This window comes from Oncorhynchus tshawytscha, linkage group LG01 (assembly GCF_018296145.1).
Source record: "Oncorhynchus tshawytscha isolate Ot180627B linkage group LG01, Otsh_v2.0, whole genome shotgun sequence".
Classification (NCBI taxonomy): domain Eukaryota; kingdom Metazoa; phylum Chordata; class Actinopteri; order Salmoniformes; family Salmonidae; genus Oncorhynchus; species Oncorhynchus tshawytscha.
Genome location: NC_056429.1, coordinates 70,692,989 through 70,710,956, shown reverse-complemented (window position 1 = coordinate 70,710,956; position 17,968 = coordinate 70,692,989). Strand labels below are relative to the sequence as shown.

The 17,968-nt window shown below is 43.1% G+C and overlaps 1 protein-coding gene across 3 annotated transcripts; it reads left to right on the top strand.

The window, feature by feature from the left end:
* Positions 1-4,937: 4,937 nt before the first annotated feature.
* Positions 4,938-11,297, top strand: LOC112255950 (ribosomal protein S24). Of its 3 annotated transcripts, XM_024428810.2 has the most exons (7): positions 4,938-5,030; positions 6,963-7,028; positions 7,256-7,465; positions 7,723-7,836; positions 8,211-8,213; positions 8,961-8,980; positions 11,215-11,297. In XM_024428810.2, exons 1-6 carry the CDS (start codon positions 5,028-5,030, stop codon positions 8,964-8,966), a joined length of 402 nt encoding a protein of 133 aa, XP_024284578.1. In that variant the 5' UTR covers positions 4,938-5,027; the 3' UTR covers positions 8,967-8,980; positions 11,215-11,297. The 3 variants fall into 3 exon arrangements, with proteins under 3 accessions (XP_024284578.1, XP_024284586.1, XP_024284595.1); XM_024428818.2 differs by lacking the exon at positions 8,211-8,213; XM_024428827.2 differs by lacking the exons at positions 8,211-8,213; positions 8,961-8,980.
* Positions 11,298-17,968: the final 6,671 nt, after the last annotated feature.

Sequence of the window (17,968 nt, the reverse complement as noted above, 5' to 3'; positions counted from 1 at the left end):
CCACCTATCCCACTTATACCACGTTATCTAACCAAAACCCACCTCTCCCACTTATACCACGTTATCTAACCAAAACCCACCTCTCCCACTTATACCATGTTATGTAACCAAAACCCACCTCTCCCACTTATACCACGTTATCTAACCAAAACCCACCTCTCCCACTTATACCATGTTATGTAACCAAAACCCACCTATCCCACTTATACCATGTTATGTAACCAAAACCCACCTCTCCCACTTATACCATGTTATGTAACCAAAACCCACCTATCCCACTTATACCATGTTATGTAACCAAAACCCACCTCTCCCACTTATAACATGTTATCTAACCAAATCCCACCTATCCACTCAAATCAAATCAAATTTTATTTGTCAAATACACGTGGTTAGCAGATGTTAATGCGAGTGTAGCGAAATGCTTGTGCTTCTAGTTCCAACAATGCAGTAATAACCAACGAGTAATCTAACCTAACAATTTCAAAACACCTACCTTATACACACAAGTGTAAAGGAATGAAGAATATGTACATAAAAATATATGAATGAGTGATGGTACAGATTGGCATAGGCAAGATGCAGTAGATGGTATCGGTGACAGAATATACATATGAGATGAGTAATGTAGGTTATGTAAACATATAAAAGTGGCATTGTTTAAAGTGGCTAGTGATACATGTATTACATCAAGATGGCAAGATGCAGTAGATGGTATAGAGTACAGTATATACATAGAAGATGAGTAATGTAGGGTATGTAAACATTATATTAAGTGGCATTGTTTAAAGTAGTTAGTGATACATTTTTCATAAATCTTTACATTATTAAAGTGGCTGTAGTTGAGTCAGTATGTTGGCAGCAGCCACTCAATGTTAGTGGTGGCTGTTTAACAGTCTGATGGCCTTGAGATAGAAGCTGTCTTTCAGTCCTGTCGGTCCCTGCTTTGATGCAACTGTACTGACCTCACCTTCTGGATGATAACCGGGGTGAACAGGTAGTGGCTCGGGTGGTTGTTGTCCTTGATGATCTTTATGGCCTTCGTGACATCGGGTGGTGTAAGTGTCCTGGAGGGAAGGTAGTTTGCCCTGGTGATGCTTTGTGCAGACCTCACTAACCTCTGGAGAGCCTTACGGTTGTGGGCGGAGCAGTTGCCGTACCAGGCGGTGATACAGCCCGACAGGATGCTTTCAATTGTGCATCTGTAAAAGTTTGTGAATGCTTTTGGTGACAAGCGGAATTTCTTCAGCCTTCTGAGGTTGAAGAAGCACTGCTGCGCCTTCTTCACCACGCTGTGTGGGTGGACCAATTCAGTTTGTCCGTGATGTGTACGCCGAGGAACTTAAAACGTACTACTCTCTCCACTACTATCCCGTCGATGTGGATAGGGGGGTGCTCCCTCTGCTGTTTCCTGAAGTCCACGATCGTCTCCTTTGTTTTGTTGACGTTGAGTGTGAGGTTATTTTCCTGACACCATACTCCGAGGGCCCTCACCTCCTCCCTGTAGGCCGTCTCGTCGTTGTTGGTAATAAAGTCTACCACTGTAGTGTCATCTGCAAACTTGATGATTTAGTTGGAGGCGTGCGTGGCCACGCAGTCGTGAGTGAACAGGGAGTACAGGAGAGGGCTCAGAAAGCACCCTTGTGGGGCCCCAGTATTCAGGATCAGCGGGGTGGAGATGTTGTTACCTACCCTCACCCCCTGGGGGCGGCCCGTCGGGAAGTCCCATACCCAGTTGCACAGGGCGGGGTCGAGACCCAGGGTCTCAAGCTTAATGACGATTTTGGAGGGTACTATGGTGTTAAATGCTGAGCTGTAGTCGATGAACAGCATTTTCACATAGGTATTCCTCTTGTCCAGATGGGTTAGGCCAGTGTGCAGTGTGGTTGCGATTGCGTCGTCTGTGGACCTTTTGGGGCGGTAAGCAAATTGGAGTGGGTCTAGGGTATCAGGTAGGGTGGAGGTGATATGGTCCTTGACTAGTCTCTCAAAGCACTTCATGATGACGGAAGTGAGTGTTTCGGGGAGGTAGTCGTTTAGCTCAGTTACCTTAGCTTTCTTGGGAACAGGAACAATGGTGTCCCTGTTGAAGCATGTGGGAACAGCAGACTGGGATAAGGTTTGATTAAATATGTCAGTAAACATACCAGTCAGCTGGTCTGCGCATGCTCTGAGGACGCGGCTGGGGATGCCGTCTGGGCCTGCAGCCTTGCGAGGGTTAACACGTTTAAATGTTTTACTCACGTTGGCTGCAGTGAAGAAGAGTCCGCAGGTTTTGATAGCTTGCCATGTCAGTGGTACTGTATTGTCCTCAAAGCGAGCAAAGAAGTTGTTTAGTCTGTCTGGGAGCAAGACATCCTGGTCCGCGACAGGGCTGGTTTTCTTTTTGTAATCCATGATTGACTGTAGACCCTGCCACATACCTCTTGTGTCTGAGACGTTGAATTGCGACTCTACTTTGTCTCTATACTGACGCTTAGCTTGTTTGATTGCCTTGCGGAGGGCGTAGCTACACTGTTTGTATTCGGTCATGTTTCCGGTCACCTTGCCCTGATTAAAAGCAGTGGTTCCGCTTTCAGTTTTGCGCAAATGCTGCCATCAATCCACGGTTTCTGGTTTGGGAATGTTTTAATAGTTGCTGTGGGTACGACAACGCCAATGCACTTGCTAATAAACTCGCTCACCGAATCAGTGTATTTGTCAATGTTGTTGTTTGACGCAAACCTATCTCACTTATACCACGTTATCTAACCAAAACCCACCTCTCCCACTTATACCACGTTATCTAACCAAAACCCACCTCTCCCACGTTATCTAACCAAAACCCACCTCTCCCACTTATACCACGGTATCTAACCAAAGCCCACCTATCCCACGTTATGTAACCAAAACCCACCTATCCCACGTTATCTAACCAAAGCCCACCTATCTAACCAAGACTCACTTATACCACGTTATCTAACCAAAACCCACCAATCACACCTAAAATCCCACATTATCATTCCCATCCTCAGATTACCTGGATGAGCGGTTCAACGACATCACAGTGAAAATTATCATGGCCGTCGCCCAGGCCATCAGCTTCTCCAACTCCTTCAACAACCCTATCGTCTATGCCTTTAGGAACGAGAACGTTCAGAAGAACTTTGTCTTCACCTTCTCCCAGTGCTGCCGACTGCCACACCAGAGGGTTGGAGCTCTTGACGTCACCAGCAGGTCCAAACTACATGTCCGTTTTACTAGGCCGAGGGACCGACAAGAGGCGGCCAATTTGGGAGACAGTATTGTACAGACCACCAGCACACAGACTGGTGGGATTGAGAATGGTACCTCACAGCTAAACACAGCTTCATCTTATGCAGAGGAGAAGATCTTGTTTGTGACGTGTGAGCCACAGTGGGTATTAATATGATTCAAATGGAGCTTTCCATCTCCTTAAAAGTATCACTCAAGTGGCGCAGCGGATTAAGGCACTGCATCACAGTGCTAGAGGCATTACTACAGACCAGTGTGTACGACCCAGTACATCACTGGGGCCAAGCTTCCTGCCACCCAGGACCTCTATACCAGGCGGTGTCAGATGAAGGCCCTAAAATTGTCAAAGACTCCAGCCACCCTAGTCATAGACTATTCTCTCTGCTAACGCATGGCAAGTGGTACCGGAGCGCCAAGTCCAGGTCCAAGAGGCTTCTAAACAGTTTCTACGCCCAAGCCATAAGCCTCCTGAACATCAAACCAAATGGCTACCCAGACTATATGCATTGCCCCCCCCTCCCGCCTCCTTTACGCTCCTGCTAGTCTCTGTTGTTATCATCTATGCATAGTCACTTTAATAACACTACCTACATGTACATATTACCTCAACTACCTCAACTAACCAGTGCCCCCGCACATTGACACTGTACCAGTACCCCCCTGTATATAGTCTCACTATTGTTATTTTACTGCTGCTCTTTAATTACTTGTTACTTTTGAATTATTATTCTTATTCGTGTTATTATTTTTAACTGCATTGTTGGTTAGGGGCTCGTAAGTAAGCATTTCACTGTAATACACCTGTTGTATTCACTGCATGTGACTAATACGATTTGATTTGATCCCGGGCTGTATCACAACCGCTCGTGATCGGGAGTCCCATAGGGTGGCGCACAATTGGCCCAGCGTCGTACGTGTTAGGGGAGGGATTGGCCGGGATAGGCCGTCATTGTAAATAGAAATGTGTTCTTAACTGACTTGCCTAGTAAAGGTTAAATAAATCTTTGGCATTACTTTACTGACATCTAGCGGTACCGGTAGGAATTACACATTATGGAACAGCGGGGACTGTGAAGAGACGCACACAAATGTACCGACGCACACAAGCGCTAGCATACACACTCCACACATTTTGTATTGTAGATATGTAGTGGTGTAATAATGTTATATGATGTACTGTTTTATATGTACTGTAAGTGTCTTAATGTGTTTGGACCCCAGGAAGCAAAGCTGCTGCTTTGGCAACAGCTTTTGGGATCCCTAATAAATACAAATTCAAAAATTGCGCTCTATGTTTTGTCTACTACCGTCCATTTCCATGAGCCATGTGAATAAAAATACTTACGTCGTTCAATAATAAACAAAATTATACATACATATATACTATATAATACTGTGGTGCGCTACTTTTGGAAAAATGGCATAAGGGCATGATTGTGTTGCTGCTAGATGAATAAAATGCCATCAATTCATATATTTGTAATGAACAAACATGTTATTCATACTGTATTGCATACATTCATGTGCCAAAATTACATGGGCATGTATTTGATTGTGTGACGTTTGCTCTAAAGTCATATACACTTGAACAAAATAATACATAAAACAATACAAAAACGACACGTTCTATTTCCCTATGTGGTCTCTCAAATAATTTGAATTTACTTTTAATTCAGGCAAGTATTCAGGTCGCAAGGCTTCCATTCAGGCGTTTGGTTGGCCGGTATCGGGTCCTTCCTCCTTTTCCTCGTCCCTGAGAGGCTGATGTCAAGATGGTGAGTCTTGTGGCATAAAATCTAGAATTAAATTCTTTGTTTATCTTCACCATCCTCTCATCGTTGTTAAAATCACGAAGTCCAAATACATTTATAAGCCATCCCTGTAGGAATATTAGAACATTTAAATGGTAAAAGTAGTTTTTAGTCTTTTATGAACTGATGGATTTCGGTGGCCTAGACGAGCGCTCGGCTGTTGGACCTGTTCAGTTGTACAAGCCATTCAGTAATCATTTTGTAACACATGGCTTCTTATTTTCCACCACTATGTGTTGGCGGCTACATTGTTTTGTCCAGTCTTGTATAATACTATTATTTGACCAGCACAGGCAATATGGCTAGCTACATGCTAAGGTATGTGCTAGCAAGGTGTCCTCGACTGCTGTGGCTAGTGAGCCTCCCTGGCACAGTATGTCACTTGTAATGTCGTATTAGGATTCTGGAAACTACTTAGCTAGTTCCGACACGATAACTAACGCTAAGTTACCACAAATGCATGATTTTTGTCGTGTACCTTGTAGTCAATCCGTCCAGAAGTGCTCCGGTGTTTGAAGTGGTTCGTTTACATGATTTGAGTAGATGGAAGCTAACTTAGCTAGTTAACTTGCTTGGTTGGCTACAGTAGATAGCCAGGATGTTAGTTATTGATGCAGTAACCTATCGGTATGATTTTGGTTTAGGACTTTCTCCTCGAAAGTATATATTGGACGTGTCACTCGTGTATCTAGCTAGCTACTAAATGTTACTTGTGTAGGTAGCTAAATCCAAGTAATGTAGTTCGCTAGCTACCTCTTGTTGCATGGCATGATACGTTTGATGACATGACTCTGGTAGTCCTGATCAATGATGAGACAGCCTGTAGGGATAGTCAATATCAGCTCCCTCAACAGCTAGACACGAGCTGATCGTAGACTACAGGAAATGGAGGGCCATGCACTCCCCCATTCATATCGACTGGGCTGTAGTGTAACGAGTCGAGAGCTTTAAGTTCCTCTCTGTCCACATCATTAAGGATCTATCACGGACCACATACCAAGACAGTTGAAAATAGGGCATGACAGAAGCCTCTTCCCGCTCAGGTGGCTGAAAGGAATTGACATGGGCCCTCAGATCCTCAGTTATACAGCTGCACTATTGAGAGCATCTTGACTGGCTGCTTCAGTGCTTGGTATGGCAACTGCTTTGCATCCTACTACAAGGCGCTACAGAGTGTAGTGCGTACAGCCCAGTACATCACTGCCGCCAGACTCATCCAGGACCTCTATACCAGGCTGTGTCAGAGCAAGGCCCTAAAAATTGTCACTCCAGCCACTCAAGTAAAGACTGTTATCTGTTATCGCATGGCAAGCGGTGCCGATGCACCAAGTCTGGAACTAACAGGACCCTGAACAGCTTCTAACCTTAAACCATAAGACTGCTAAATAGTTTGTCCGGGTAACTGTTAGGTAAACTATTTAACTATCAGCATTGACCCTTTCTGCACTAACCTTTTTGACTCGTCACATGCACTGTTTATCCTGTTGCCTAGTCACTTAATTCCTAGTTATATGTACATATCTACCTCAACTGCATCGTACCCTTGCACATCAACTCGGTGCTGGTATTGTGTGTGTATATGGCCACGTTATTGTTACTAATTGTTTTACCTTTTTATTACGTTTCAAAAAAAAATTCCCATCTTTCTCTGCATTGTTGTGAAGGGCCTGTAATTAAGCATTTCACTTTTAGAGTAACAGTTGATTTGTGATCGGATGTGTAATTGTAATGCAATAAGTAACTTTTCTTTATGGCCTGCCAACTAACTTGCTACCTGACAAAGCCAACGTTTTGTTTAAATACTTGTGTTGATGTATACTACTTGTCTTGCTATGTGTGTGTATAGTATCTAGATGTGTGTAGGGTTCCTAAACTCTGTTCCCCGTCTACTTTCAGAACGACACAGTGACAGTCAGAACCCGGAAGTTCATGACAAACCGGCTGCTTCAGAGGAAGCAAATGGTAAGCTTAAATGTTTTTCCTACCACTGTATACCACCAAAACAAAACATCTCTTCATACTGAGTGTTCAGCTGACCTCTATCAGTAGATCAAAAGACCGTCATGATCTGCCCTGATGGTCTATTGATTAAATTATCTGTTAAAAGTTAGGAAGCATCAAGATCACCAGTGTGCTAGTTTTCTAGTGCTGCATGGTCTTAAACTTTTGTCCATTGTCTCCGCTTCCAGGTTGTCGATGTCCTCCATCCGGGCAAAGCCACAGTCCCCAAGACTGAGATCCGGGAGAAGCTGGCCAAAATGTACAAGACCACCCCTGACGTGGTGTTCGTCTTCGGCTTCAGGACCCAGTTTGGTGGCGGCAAGACGACGGGCTTCGCCATGGTCTATGACTCTCTCGACTACGCTAAGAAAAACGAGCCCAAGCACAGACTGGCCAGGGTAAGTAGATGCTGGAAAAATGGAAACAAGTGGGGCTTTGCTTGTGGAATGCACCAATTGAATGGATATAGCTGTTTTTAGGCAATATTCTCTATTTGTATGACACCACGTCTGTACATAGTTTCTATGAGTACCATCATTATCAAGTATTGTCTGCCAGTGATACCCACATTGATACTGACTAATGGAAAGATAACCCACACACAATGGAAGCAGTGCTGTTTGGTTAAAATGTTTGGTTTTCTCGATTCTCACAGCACGGTCTCTATGAGAAGAAGAAGTCCTCCAGAAAACAGCGCAAGGAACGCAAGAACAGAATGAAGAAAGTACGAGGCACCAAGAAAGCCAGTGTGGGCGCTGCTGGCAAAAAGGTAATGTGGCCATTCTCCCTATGGTACATTCCTCTTGTTCAAGGGTGGGTGCATTTCAATAGTCACATTTTTACAGTAGCTCCATTTATTCTCCTTCATCTGCACTGTAAATCAGCAGAGTTGGTAAATGCATAATACTGGATGGCTGCTTTCACCCAAGCGAAATTCACATCATTGCAGATGGAGGGAATAGGGAACTTCTTGAGACTATTGGAACGCACCCCAAGTTGAACTTATTTCGTATTAGTTAATCATTAATTACATGCATATCTTTCCTTCTTCCCAAGTCTGTTAGTGCTGTCTTTATTTATACGTTCTTACTGTTTTAATATACATTGTCATCTTCTCTTATCTACTGTTCTTCGGGACTGTAGAAGGTAAATGTTGTTTTCATCAGTAGACTAACTGCTGTGTGCAGATACTACTACTTAGGAGTGATGTTCCTAGCTAAATCCTGTTAGACTTCATCCCAATCTTCCCATTATATAACCAAAAAAGCTACGGTGCCTTTTTACATGTGGATTTACATTGGGTTGATCCACATTGGGTTTCAGTTCAGGTACCTACCAGTTGATACTTAGCTGCTCATTCTAACTCATGACACTAATGTTGGCGAGTGTGAACTGAGCACTAATAGTGGTTTAGATTCCAGGTTGAACCGTATAGTGTGGTCCCTACTCAACAGTAGGTTGCCTAGTGGATCTCTGAAAGACTAGGAACTAGAGCAGTTTCTCAATTAATTCCCTAAAGGACCCCAATGCAGTACACATTTTTGTTTTAGCCCAGCACTAACACGCATAATTCAACTAATCAAGTCTCAGTGCTGGGCTAAAACACACATGTGCATCCCCAGGAATCCTGCAGGAATGTATTGAGGGACGTATCTAGAAGCTGCATTTGTGTGCATTTATTGACATGTCCGCATCTGGTGCTCAGCATTCAGTTTTGGCTTTGTATTATTTTCCTGGGTGGAAATGGGCCCCAACTGAATTAAATGAATCTATGGCTCAAATCTTATGCCATTCAGAGATCTAGTATAGGAGTGTGAATTATTTCAAGAGTTTAACGTTACTTTCTTCATCCTTTTGTCTTTTATTTTGCCCCTCATGGATTTTTGTTTACAGAAATGAGGTGTCTGTTACAGGTATAAAGAAAACAGGGCATGGTGTGCTATATTGTGTTGAATTGCACATTGAATCTTCTCTTGGTACCTCACCTGTAGAGATCTCACCTGTAGTCTTCCAACAACCTTATCTACAAGCACGCATCCTTACTACTTCATCCCATCTTCCATCCCCCAAACTTCTAAACCTACCCTGGCTGGTGGTACTTATTCTCTGACAAATATTATAATATCAACAAAAAAACTATTTAATTGCTTCTAAACGATTACCATTCTTATTCTCCTATTAAACTATTTTATTATGACTATGTATTGATCAAACGCTCAGTACAGTTATACTAACATGCGTTATGAGTGGTGACCTTTGGTGGTTGTTTATTAATTAAAGCATGTCTAGGATAATAATTTATAGCCCAATGTCTCGGTGCGAAACAACTGAACCACATGCCTACTCATACGACTTTTCCTAGTTTCATTTAATACAATATACAGTTGAAGTCGGAAGTTTATATACACGTAGGTTGGGGTCATTAAAACTTGTTTTTCAACCACTCCACACATTTCTTGTTAACAAACTATAGTTTTGGCAAGTCGGTTAGGACATCTACTTTGTGCATGACGCGAGTAATTATCCCAACAGTTGTTTACAGACTGATTATTTCGCTTATAATTCACTGTATCACAATTCCAGTGGGTCAGAAGTTTACAAACACTAAGTTGACTGCCTTTAAACAGCTTGGGAAATTCCAGAAAATTGTCATGGCTTTACAAGCTTCTGATAGTCTAATTGACATAATCTGAGTCAATTGGAGGTGTACCTGTGGATGTATTTCAAGGCCTACCTTCAAACTCAGTGCCTCTTTGCTTGACATCATGTGAAAATCAAAAGAAATCAGCCAAGACCTCAGAAAAAATATTGTAGACCTCCACAAGTCTAGTTCATCCTTGGGAGCAATTTCCAAACGCCTGAAGGTACCACGTTCATCTGTACAAACAATAGTACGCAAGTATAAACACAGTGGGACCACGCAGCTGTCATACCGCTGGCGAAAGAGATGCGTTCTGTCTCTTGTGAAGATGCTGGAGGAAACAGGTACAAAGTATCTATATCCACAGTAAAACAAGCCCTATATCGACATAACCTGAAAGGCCGCTCAGCATGGAAGAAGCCACTGCACCAAAACCGGCATAGAAAAGCCAGACTACGGTTTGCAACTGCACATGGGGACAAACATCGTACTTTTTTGAGAAATGTCCTCTGGTCAGATGAAACAAAAATAGAACTGTTAATGACCATCGCTATGTTTGGAGGAAAAAGGGGGAGGCTTGCAAGCCGAAGTACACCGTGAAGAATGGGGGTGGCAGCATCAGTTTGTGGGGGTGCTTTGTTGCAGGAGGGACTGGTGCACTTCACAAAATCGATGGCATCATGAGGAAGGAAAATGATGTGGATATATTGAAGCAACATCTCAAGACATCAGACAGGAAGTTAAAGCTTGGTTGCAAATGGGTCTTCCAAATGGACAATGACCCCAAGCATACTTCCAAAGTTGTGGCAAAATGGCGTAAGGACAACAAAGTCAAGGTATTGGAGTGGCCATCACAAAGCCCTGACATCAATCCTATAGAAAATTTGTGGGCAAAACTGAAGAAGCGCGTGTGAGCAAGGAGGCCTACAGTCCTGCCTCGGTTACACCAGCTCTGTCAGGAGGAATGGGCTCAAATTCACCCAACTTATTCTGGGAAGCTTGTGGAAGGCTACCCGACACATTTGACCCAAGTTAAACAATTTAAAGGCAATGCTACCGAATACTAATTGAGTGTATGTAAACTTCTGACCCACTGGGAATGGGATGAAATAAGTGAAAATAAATTACTCTACTATTTTATTCTGACATTTCACATTCTTAAAATAAAGTGGTGATCCTAACTGACCCAAGACAGGGAATTTTTACTCTGATTAAATGTCAGGAATTGTGAAAAACTTTGAGTTTGACTTCAACTGTCATTTGATATATACTATATACTAAATAAATTCCTCACTGAGCTGGAAAATGTCAGTTAACTGCATTTACTATTTTAAAAAACAACATGTAGGTTGAGCTCCATCTCTACTATTACCCTTTGGACCATCAGCCCAATTACCCCCCTTCCTCTAGTTGAGGTGCGCCCCCCCCTGAGTAGAGTTGTAAGTGTAGATGGTGTATTTCTGTTTGCAGGTGAACTAACTTCTCTTCCTCTGTGTTTTCCTACAGTGAGCCTGGAGAATCAGGGATGTTCCTCGTGCTCAAGATGTTCTTGTATATTGTCATCGAATAAAAAAAACTTTGGAAAAAAAGTTACTGTCATGTTTGTCATTTCCTCTAGATGTCCTGGATTGAAAAACATGTATATTTGACATGTTTATCTGTACACTTACATTTGCAGTGTGCTTGAATATTGTTATGTTCAAAGTTGTTTTTGGGATATTGGTAGTCTGGCGTATACCTCATACCAAAGTCTTAAGTCCTCCCGACTTCAGTCTGGAAAGGCTGTTTTGATGCAGTTGGCACGATGCGTCATTGGTGGCTGTGCTTTTAATGGTTGCTTCTGTCTTCTCACGCAAACAGCCACGCACCGCCCCTTGCATTACACAACTGTTGGTTTATCAAATCCCACAAGAAAAACATTTGAGAACCAATCAATACATCCCCTTAATTTTAGCGAATCTTGCATCAAAGGCCTCCTGACCAGACGTCTATTGTTGACTGGCTATATTCTCCTTTCAATAATGTTGGATGGTGTTCCCATTAAAACAGTGTGAATACCAATGTTACCAAATACATTAAATGGTGAATTACTGAGGTGAGTTGTGTTTTGCCTGTGATGATAGTCTCATATGCCGGTCCTGTGTTTTTCTATTTGTAGACATTAATTAAGAGCATATGACCTGAATATTTCTAATGCATTTTCACACAATGATAAGACTTCAATGAAGTGCCCTGTCTAATGGGTTCCATTGTGTCCAAACAAAAAAAAACTGTGAGCTCAGAGCCAAACCAATGGTGCTACGATAGACTACTGCTGCAACTCACGCTGAATCGTCTCCGACAAACTCACCTGGTCCTTCTATCACTACCTCAGCCTCATAACTTACGCTGATGGCACTCAACTCTCGCAGATAGGATTTCTGTGTGGCTGGCCTGGCAGACATCTCCTCTGATGTTGGCCCACCACCTCGAGCTAAACAATATTGCACTGCTATTCGTTCCTGGGGGAAGCTTGCCAGCTCCTAGACCTCCGTCACTGTTGACAAACTCCATTGTTATGAAAAACGAAAAACCTGTTTGACCTTGGGCGACACCCTATTGTGTTCAGAGCCAAACTGATGCAGAGACTAATGCGTCAACGAGATTCAACCTGTACATTTATATTTAATCTCTGCACTTTTTATAAATTTGACACGTGACGTGAAACAGAACATGATCTTGTTATATCAGGCTAGGTTAACGATGCTAGTTTTTGGTATAACTGGGTAGTTATGAAAACAGGAGCGCCCAGACCTTCGCCACCTAACGTTGGCAAACACGATATACATCAACCAGTACATAAAGTAAATGAGTGATTCGCTGATAATCAGGTTATGAAAACAGGATACCATTTTCTAACCAGCACCCAACCACTTACATTTTCGTAATTTCAACAAAAAGGTGAAGAATATGATCTGCAGTTAATTAAACATGAGAGGGCACCCTGGACGTCTTCTGGCACCACACACATTGAGTGTAGCTAGACCACATTATGAGACTCTGAATGACCCGATAGACTTCTCTTTGGAGGCATTGAATTTACTTTCATCATTAGCATAGCAGTAAACACTAATCAAATATGCACATAATCAGTGCAGTTAGTGACACATATCCCCTCAGGACCTCCGAGGTTTGCATTGCATTACATTTGGGATACAGCCAATGTTTATTGTCTAAGCAGATGCCCCCACTACCGATTGCAGCGCATAATAATTATCGTTATAACATCCACCTTACAAAGACTAGTGTGGGCCCAGTTACAAAGGCACTTGCAAAGCGGATTTTAATGTATTTGAACGAGCCAAAAGATGCAGCGCAAACTGAGTTGATCATAGACCGAGTAGAACTCCTGTGTTTAGTGGTTTGTAATAGAGGTGTGCAATCCATTCCTGTGGGTTCTAACAGGATATCCGTTTTTTTGCTTACCCAGCCCTCGATGAGTTGAATTATAGTGCTTGGCTAGCACATACATGTGCAAACCCTAGCCAGGCTAGGAATGGATTGAGAAACACTAACGTAGAGCGGGTAGCGTTCATAACAACACGCACAGGTTGTAGTAACAGAAGTTGCCACACGAGTGCTCTCTTTCCCTATCTGTCAAGTGTTGATACTTTTGCAAAAGACACACACGAACACTCCCTCCCAGCGGCAGGCTTGATTCAATATGCATGGCAATCCTCAGGAATAGCAGAGAAAGGACAGAATGGGGGCAGGGTTGTGGTACGAAGAAATACCTACATCCACAGTGTCACTGCAGCAATTTTCTGAAGCCTCAGTCAATAATATATTGAGCAATTGCACAGTCACCCACAGTTTGACACACTTGGGAGAGGTACCACTCTATAGTCTAAAGTTGCCTCCTGTCCTTAATCTCCTTCTCTTGTCTCCTTTCCTTCCCAGTAGGCTTACACTATATTGCTTTCACCATTCCTTTGTTCATGGATAAATGCAGAGGGAGAGGAGATGAGGAAAGGAAGCCATATGGAGTAGAGAGGAAGCCATAAGGAGAAGAGATGAGGGGAAGAAGCCATGCTAGCCGTGCTAGACTTGAGATGCACCCTGGGTCTGTGACGGCTGCACAACAGACAGACATAAGAGGAGAAGCGAGGTGAGACGTGTAAATGCTGATTGGTAACGCTCTAATGTCTGACTGCAGTCATTTGACTTGACGCCCTGTCTGTCCCTCTTAGTTTTCATTCAGTTTATTGTGTAAATTGGAAAATATGCCACTTGTCTGGATTGAGCGATGCGTTGCTTTGGATTATCATCCTTGTCAATGACTTGGAGCTCTGGCCAAAAGTAATGCACTATATAGGGAAAAGGGTACAATTTGGGACGTAGCCAGTCTTTGGAACAGAACACATCTCCTTTGTTTTAGTGTGACCTTTCTGTGGTAAGTTGTATTGAAATACCCTGGGAGAGAGAGAAGGAGAATCTAAATAAAGTGATTATAGTACCGGGGGATCAATGTCTCTCGCTCTCAATTCAATTCAATGTCAATTTAAGGGCTTTATTGGCATGGGAAACACATGTTTACATTGCCAAAGCAAGTGAAATGGGGTAGCAGGTAGCCTAGTGGTTAGAGCGTTGGGCCAGTAACCGAAAGGTTGCTAGATGGAATCCCCGAGCTGACAGGGTGAAAATCTGTCATTCTGCCCCTGAACAAGGCATTTAACCCACTGTTCCTAGGCCGTCATTGTAAATAAGAATTTGTTCTTAACTGACTTGCCTAGTTAAATAAAGGTTACAAATAGATAATAAACCAAAGTGAAATAAACAATACATTTTTTTACAGTAAACATTACACTCAAAAACGTTCCAAAATAATAAAGACATTTCAAATGTCATATTATGTGCAAATAGTTAAAGTACAAAAGGGGAAATAAATAAACATAAATATGGGTTCTGTGTTTGTTCTTCACTTTTCTTGTGGAAACAGGTCACAAATCTTGCTGCTGTGATGGCAGGAGTTTATCAAAATTGGGTTTGTTTTCAAATTCTTTGTGGATCTGTGTAATCTAAGGGAAATATGTGTCTCTAATATGGCAGGAGGTTAGGAAGTTTAGCTCAGTTTCCACCTCATTTTGTGGGCAGTGTGCACATAGCCTGTCTTCCCTTGAGAGCCAGGTCTGCCTACGAAGGCTTTTCTCAATAGCAAGGCTATGCTCATGTAACGGATGTGAAACGGCTAGCTAGTTAGCGGTGGTGCGCGCTAAATAGTGTTTCAAATGGTGACGTCACTTGCTCTGAGACCTTGAAGTAGTGTTTCCCCTTGCCCTGCAAGGGCCGCGGCTTTTGTGGAGCGATGGGTAACGATGCTTCGTGGGTGTCAGTTGTTGATGTGTGCAGAGGGTCCCTGGTTCGCGCCCGGGTATGGGCGAGGTTATACTGTTACACTCACTGAGTCTGTACATAGTCAAAGCTTTCCTTAAATTTGGGTCAGTCACAGTTGTCAGGTATTCTGCCACTGTCTACTCTCTGATTAGGGCCAAATAGCATTCTAGTTTGCTCAGTTTTTTTGTTAATTCTTTCCAATGTGTCAATTAATTATCTTTTTGTTTTCTCATGATTTGTTTGGGTCTAATTGTGTTGCTGTCCTGGTGCTCTGTGGGGTCTGCTTGTGTTGTGAACAGAGCCCCAGGACCAGCTTGCTTAGGGGATTCTTCTCTAGGTTCATTTCTCTGTATGTGATGGCTTTGTTATGGAAGGTTTGGGAATCGCTTCCTTTTAAGTGGTTGTAGAATTTAACAGCTCTTTTCTGGATTTTGGTAATTAGCAGGTATCGGCCTAATTCTTCTCTGCATGCATTAGTTGGTGTTCCGTTTTGATGCCATAGGCCCTTCCTGCCTTGTCTCTCAGATTGTTCACAGCTTTGTGGAAGTTACATGTGGCGCTGATGTTTAGGCCAAGGTCTCTCTCTCTCTCATTGTTATTTAGTGAAATATGAAATGTATTTTCCCATCTAAAGAGAGTTACTACAATTTACTTAATTAAAAGTTTTACATTGTGCCTCAACTAAATGTTGACCTAATGGAATCTATTCAAGTTATCTAAAGGTTGCAAGAGGATAGTATATTTCCAACAGCATGATCAACCTGCATCGTCCTACACCTATCCTTGGGTGGCAGGCTTTAAAATAATACCATTGCACCTAGGGACTGCACTCAACCACAAGGTTGTATTTTTGGTCTCAAACCCAGGGATTTGACACACTTTCACGCCTTAACAAACTCTGAATGTAGGCCATTCAGACAACTCTCCAAGTAAAGTGTCCTCCCCTACTGTCTGGTCCTCTGAGATGTGTGGAGAAAAGAAATGTGTGTCTGTGTGTGTGTGTGGAGAGAAGAAACAGTGTCTTGGAGGCACAGTCATTGACACATTTTCTGAGCACTGAATTTCCTTCCCAGAATTCCCAGTAGGTCACCATGGCTTCCCCTATGTGGGCTAATCTTCAATAAATGCTGTCCAACCAAGATTAAACAAAGTCTGTAAATCAGGGCCTGTGTTCATACAGCGTCTCAGAGAAAGAGTTTCGATCTAGGACCAGTTTTGCCTTTAGATCATAAGTGATATGATTATATGGACAGGGGGACCTGATCCTAGATCACCCCTCAAGATGCTTTATGAATATGAAACCTGGATCTCAATTCAAACTCATAGAAAACACAGGAGACCATGCAACCGTTTAAAATATCTTTACATCCACTTTACACAATAAATTACTCCCTCAGACTAATTCCATTAACAACATGCTCCTATATAGCCACAATATTACATCAAACACTGTAATACCTCTGTATGTACATGCTTTTCCACAAGGCAGTACAACACAGACTTTAGTCTTACTGGGTGACCTACAAACAGGTTGGCAGCTTCATTTATCTCAGCTGTGTACTGCTAAAGTGTTGGGTTATGCCCACTGTTTAAATCACAGCGTCGGGTTGACACTGAGTGGGTGGGTGAAGACTGTGAGCTGCTGTACGATGAAGAGAGAGAAAGCAAAGAAAGACAAAGAGAGAGAGAGAGAAGAGGGAGAGAAAGGGGTGAAGAGAGGCAGGAGAGACTGAGTGAAAGAACAAATAGAGAGAGGGAGAGATAGAAGGAGAGTACATGACCACATGTAGACTCATTAGTTATGCACAGTGTCTCTGCTGTGTTCTGCCTGTGTGGCAGTGGGAAGTTCGACATAAGTGGAGCTTTCAGCTCAAACATTTAATTTTATTCGTCACATGCTTCGTAAACAACAGGTGTAGACGAACAGTGAAATGCAGCCGCACACAAGCCTAGGATCACTATGCGCAATGCCAAGTGTCGTCTGGAGTGGTGTAAAGCTCGCCGCCAAGGGCTCTGGAGCAGTGGAAACTCGTTCTCTGGAGTGATGAATCACTCTTCACCATCTGGCAGTCCGATGGACAAATCTGGTTTTGGCGGATGCCAGGAGAATGCTACCTGCCCGAATGAATAGTGGCAACTGTAAAGTTTGGTGGTGGAAGAATAATGGTCTGGGCTGTTTTTCATTGTTCAGGCTAGGCTCCTTAGTTCCAGTGAAGGTAAATCTTATACAATCAGTATACAATGACATTCTAGACGATTCTGTGCTTCCAACTTTGTGGCAACAGTTTGGGGAAGGCCCTTTCCTGTTTCAGCATGCACAAAGCGAGGTCCAAACAAAAAATGCTCATCTAGAGGCGGCACTCATAGTGGCCAGTGATTTTAATGCAGGAAAACTGAAATCCGTCTTACCTCATTTCTACCGGCATGTCACGTGTGCAACTAAAGGCAAAAAAAACCCTCTAGATCACCTTTACTCCACACACAGAAACGCATACAAAGCTCTCCCTCGCCCACCATTTGGCAAATCTGACCATAACTCTATCCTCCTGATTCTTGCTTACAAGCAAAAGCTCAAACAGAAAGTTCCAGTGAAGGGGCCCCTCAGGGGTGCGTGCTTAGTCCCCTCCTGTACTCCCTGTTCACCCACGACTGCGTGGTCGCGCAGGGACTGGTAACAGATGGCGTTGGGAAATGACGCTCATCTATGCAGCCATCCAGTCAGGCAGCAGCCCTTTCTCTGTCACTCTTTCCCAGGAGCATATCTCTGTCTCTGCCGCCCTCCCTCTCTCTTTCTCTCTTTCTCTCTCTCTCTTTCTCTCCTTGCTTCTCACATTCTCTACCTCCCTGCTTTTGTCTCTTTTTTGTCCCTGCACAATCTCTTCCTCAC

Excerpts from the sequence above, each read along its gene's own strand:
- LOC112255950 (XM_024428810.2), top strand. Across the intron at positions 7,029-7,255 it reads TGCTTCAGAGGAAGCAAATG|GTTGTCGATGTCCTCCATCC; the intron begins GTAAGCTTAAAT and ends CTCCGCTTCCAG. Across the intron at positions 7,466-7,722 it reads CCAAGCACAGACTGGCCAGG|CACGGTCTCTATGAGAAGAA; the intron begins GTAAGTAGATGC and ends CGATTCTCACAG.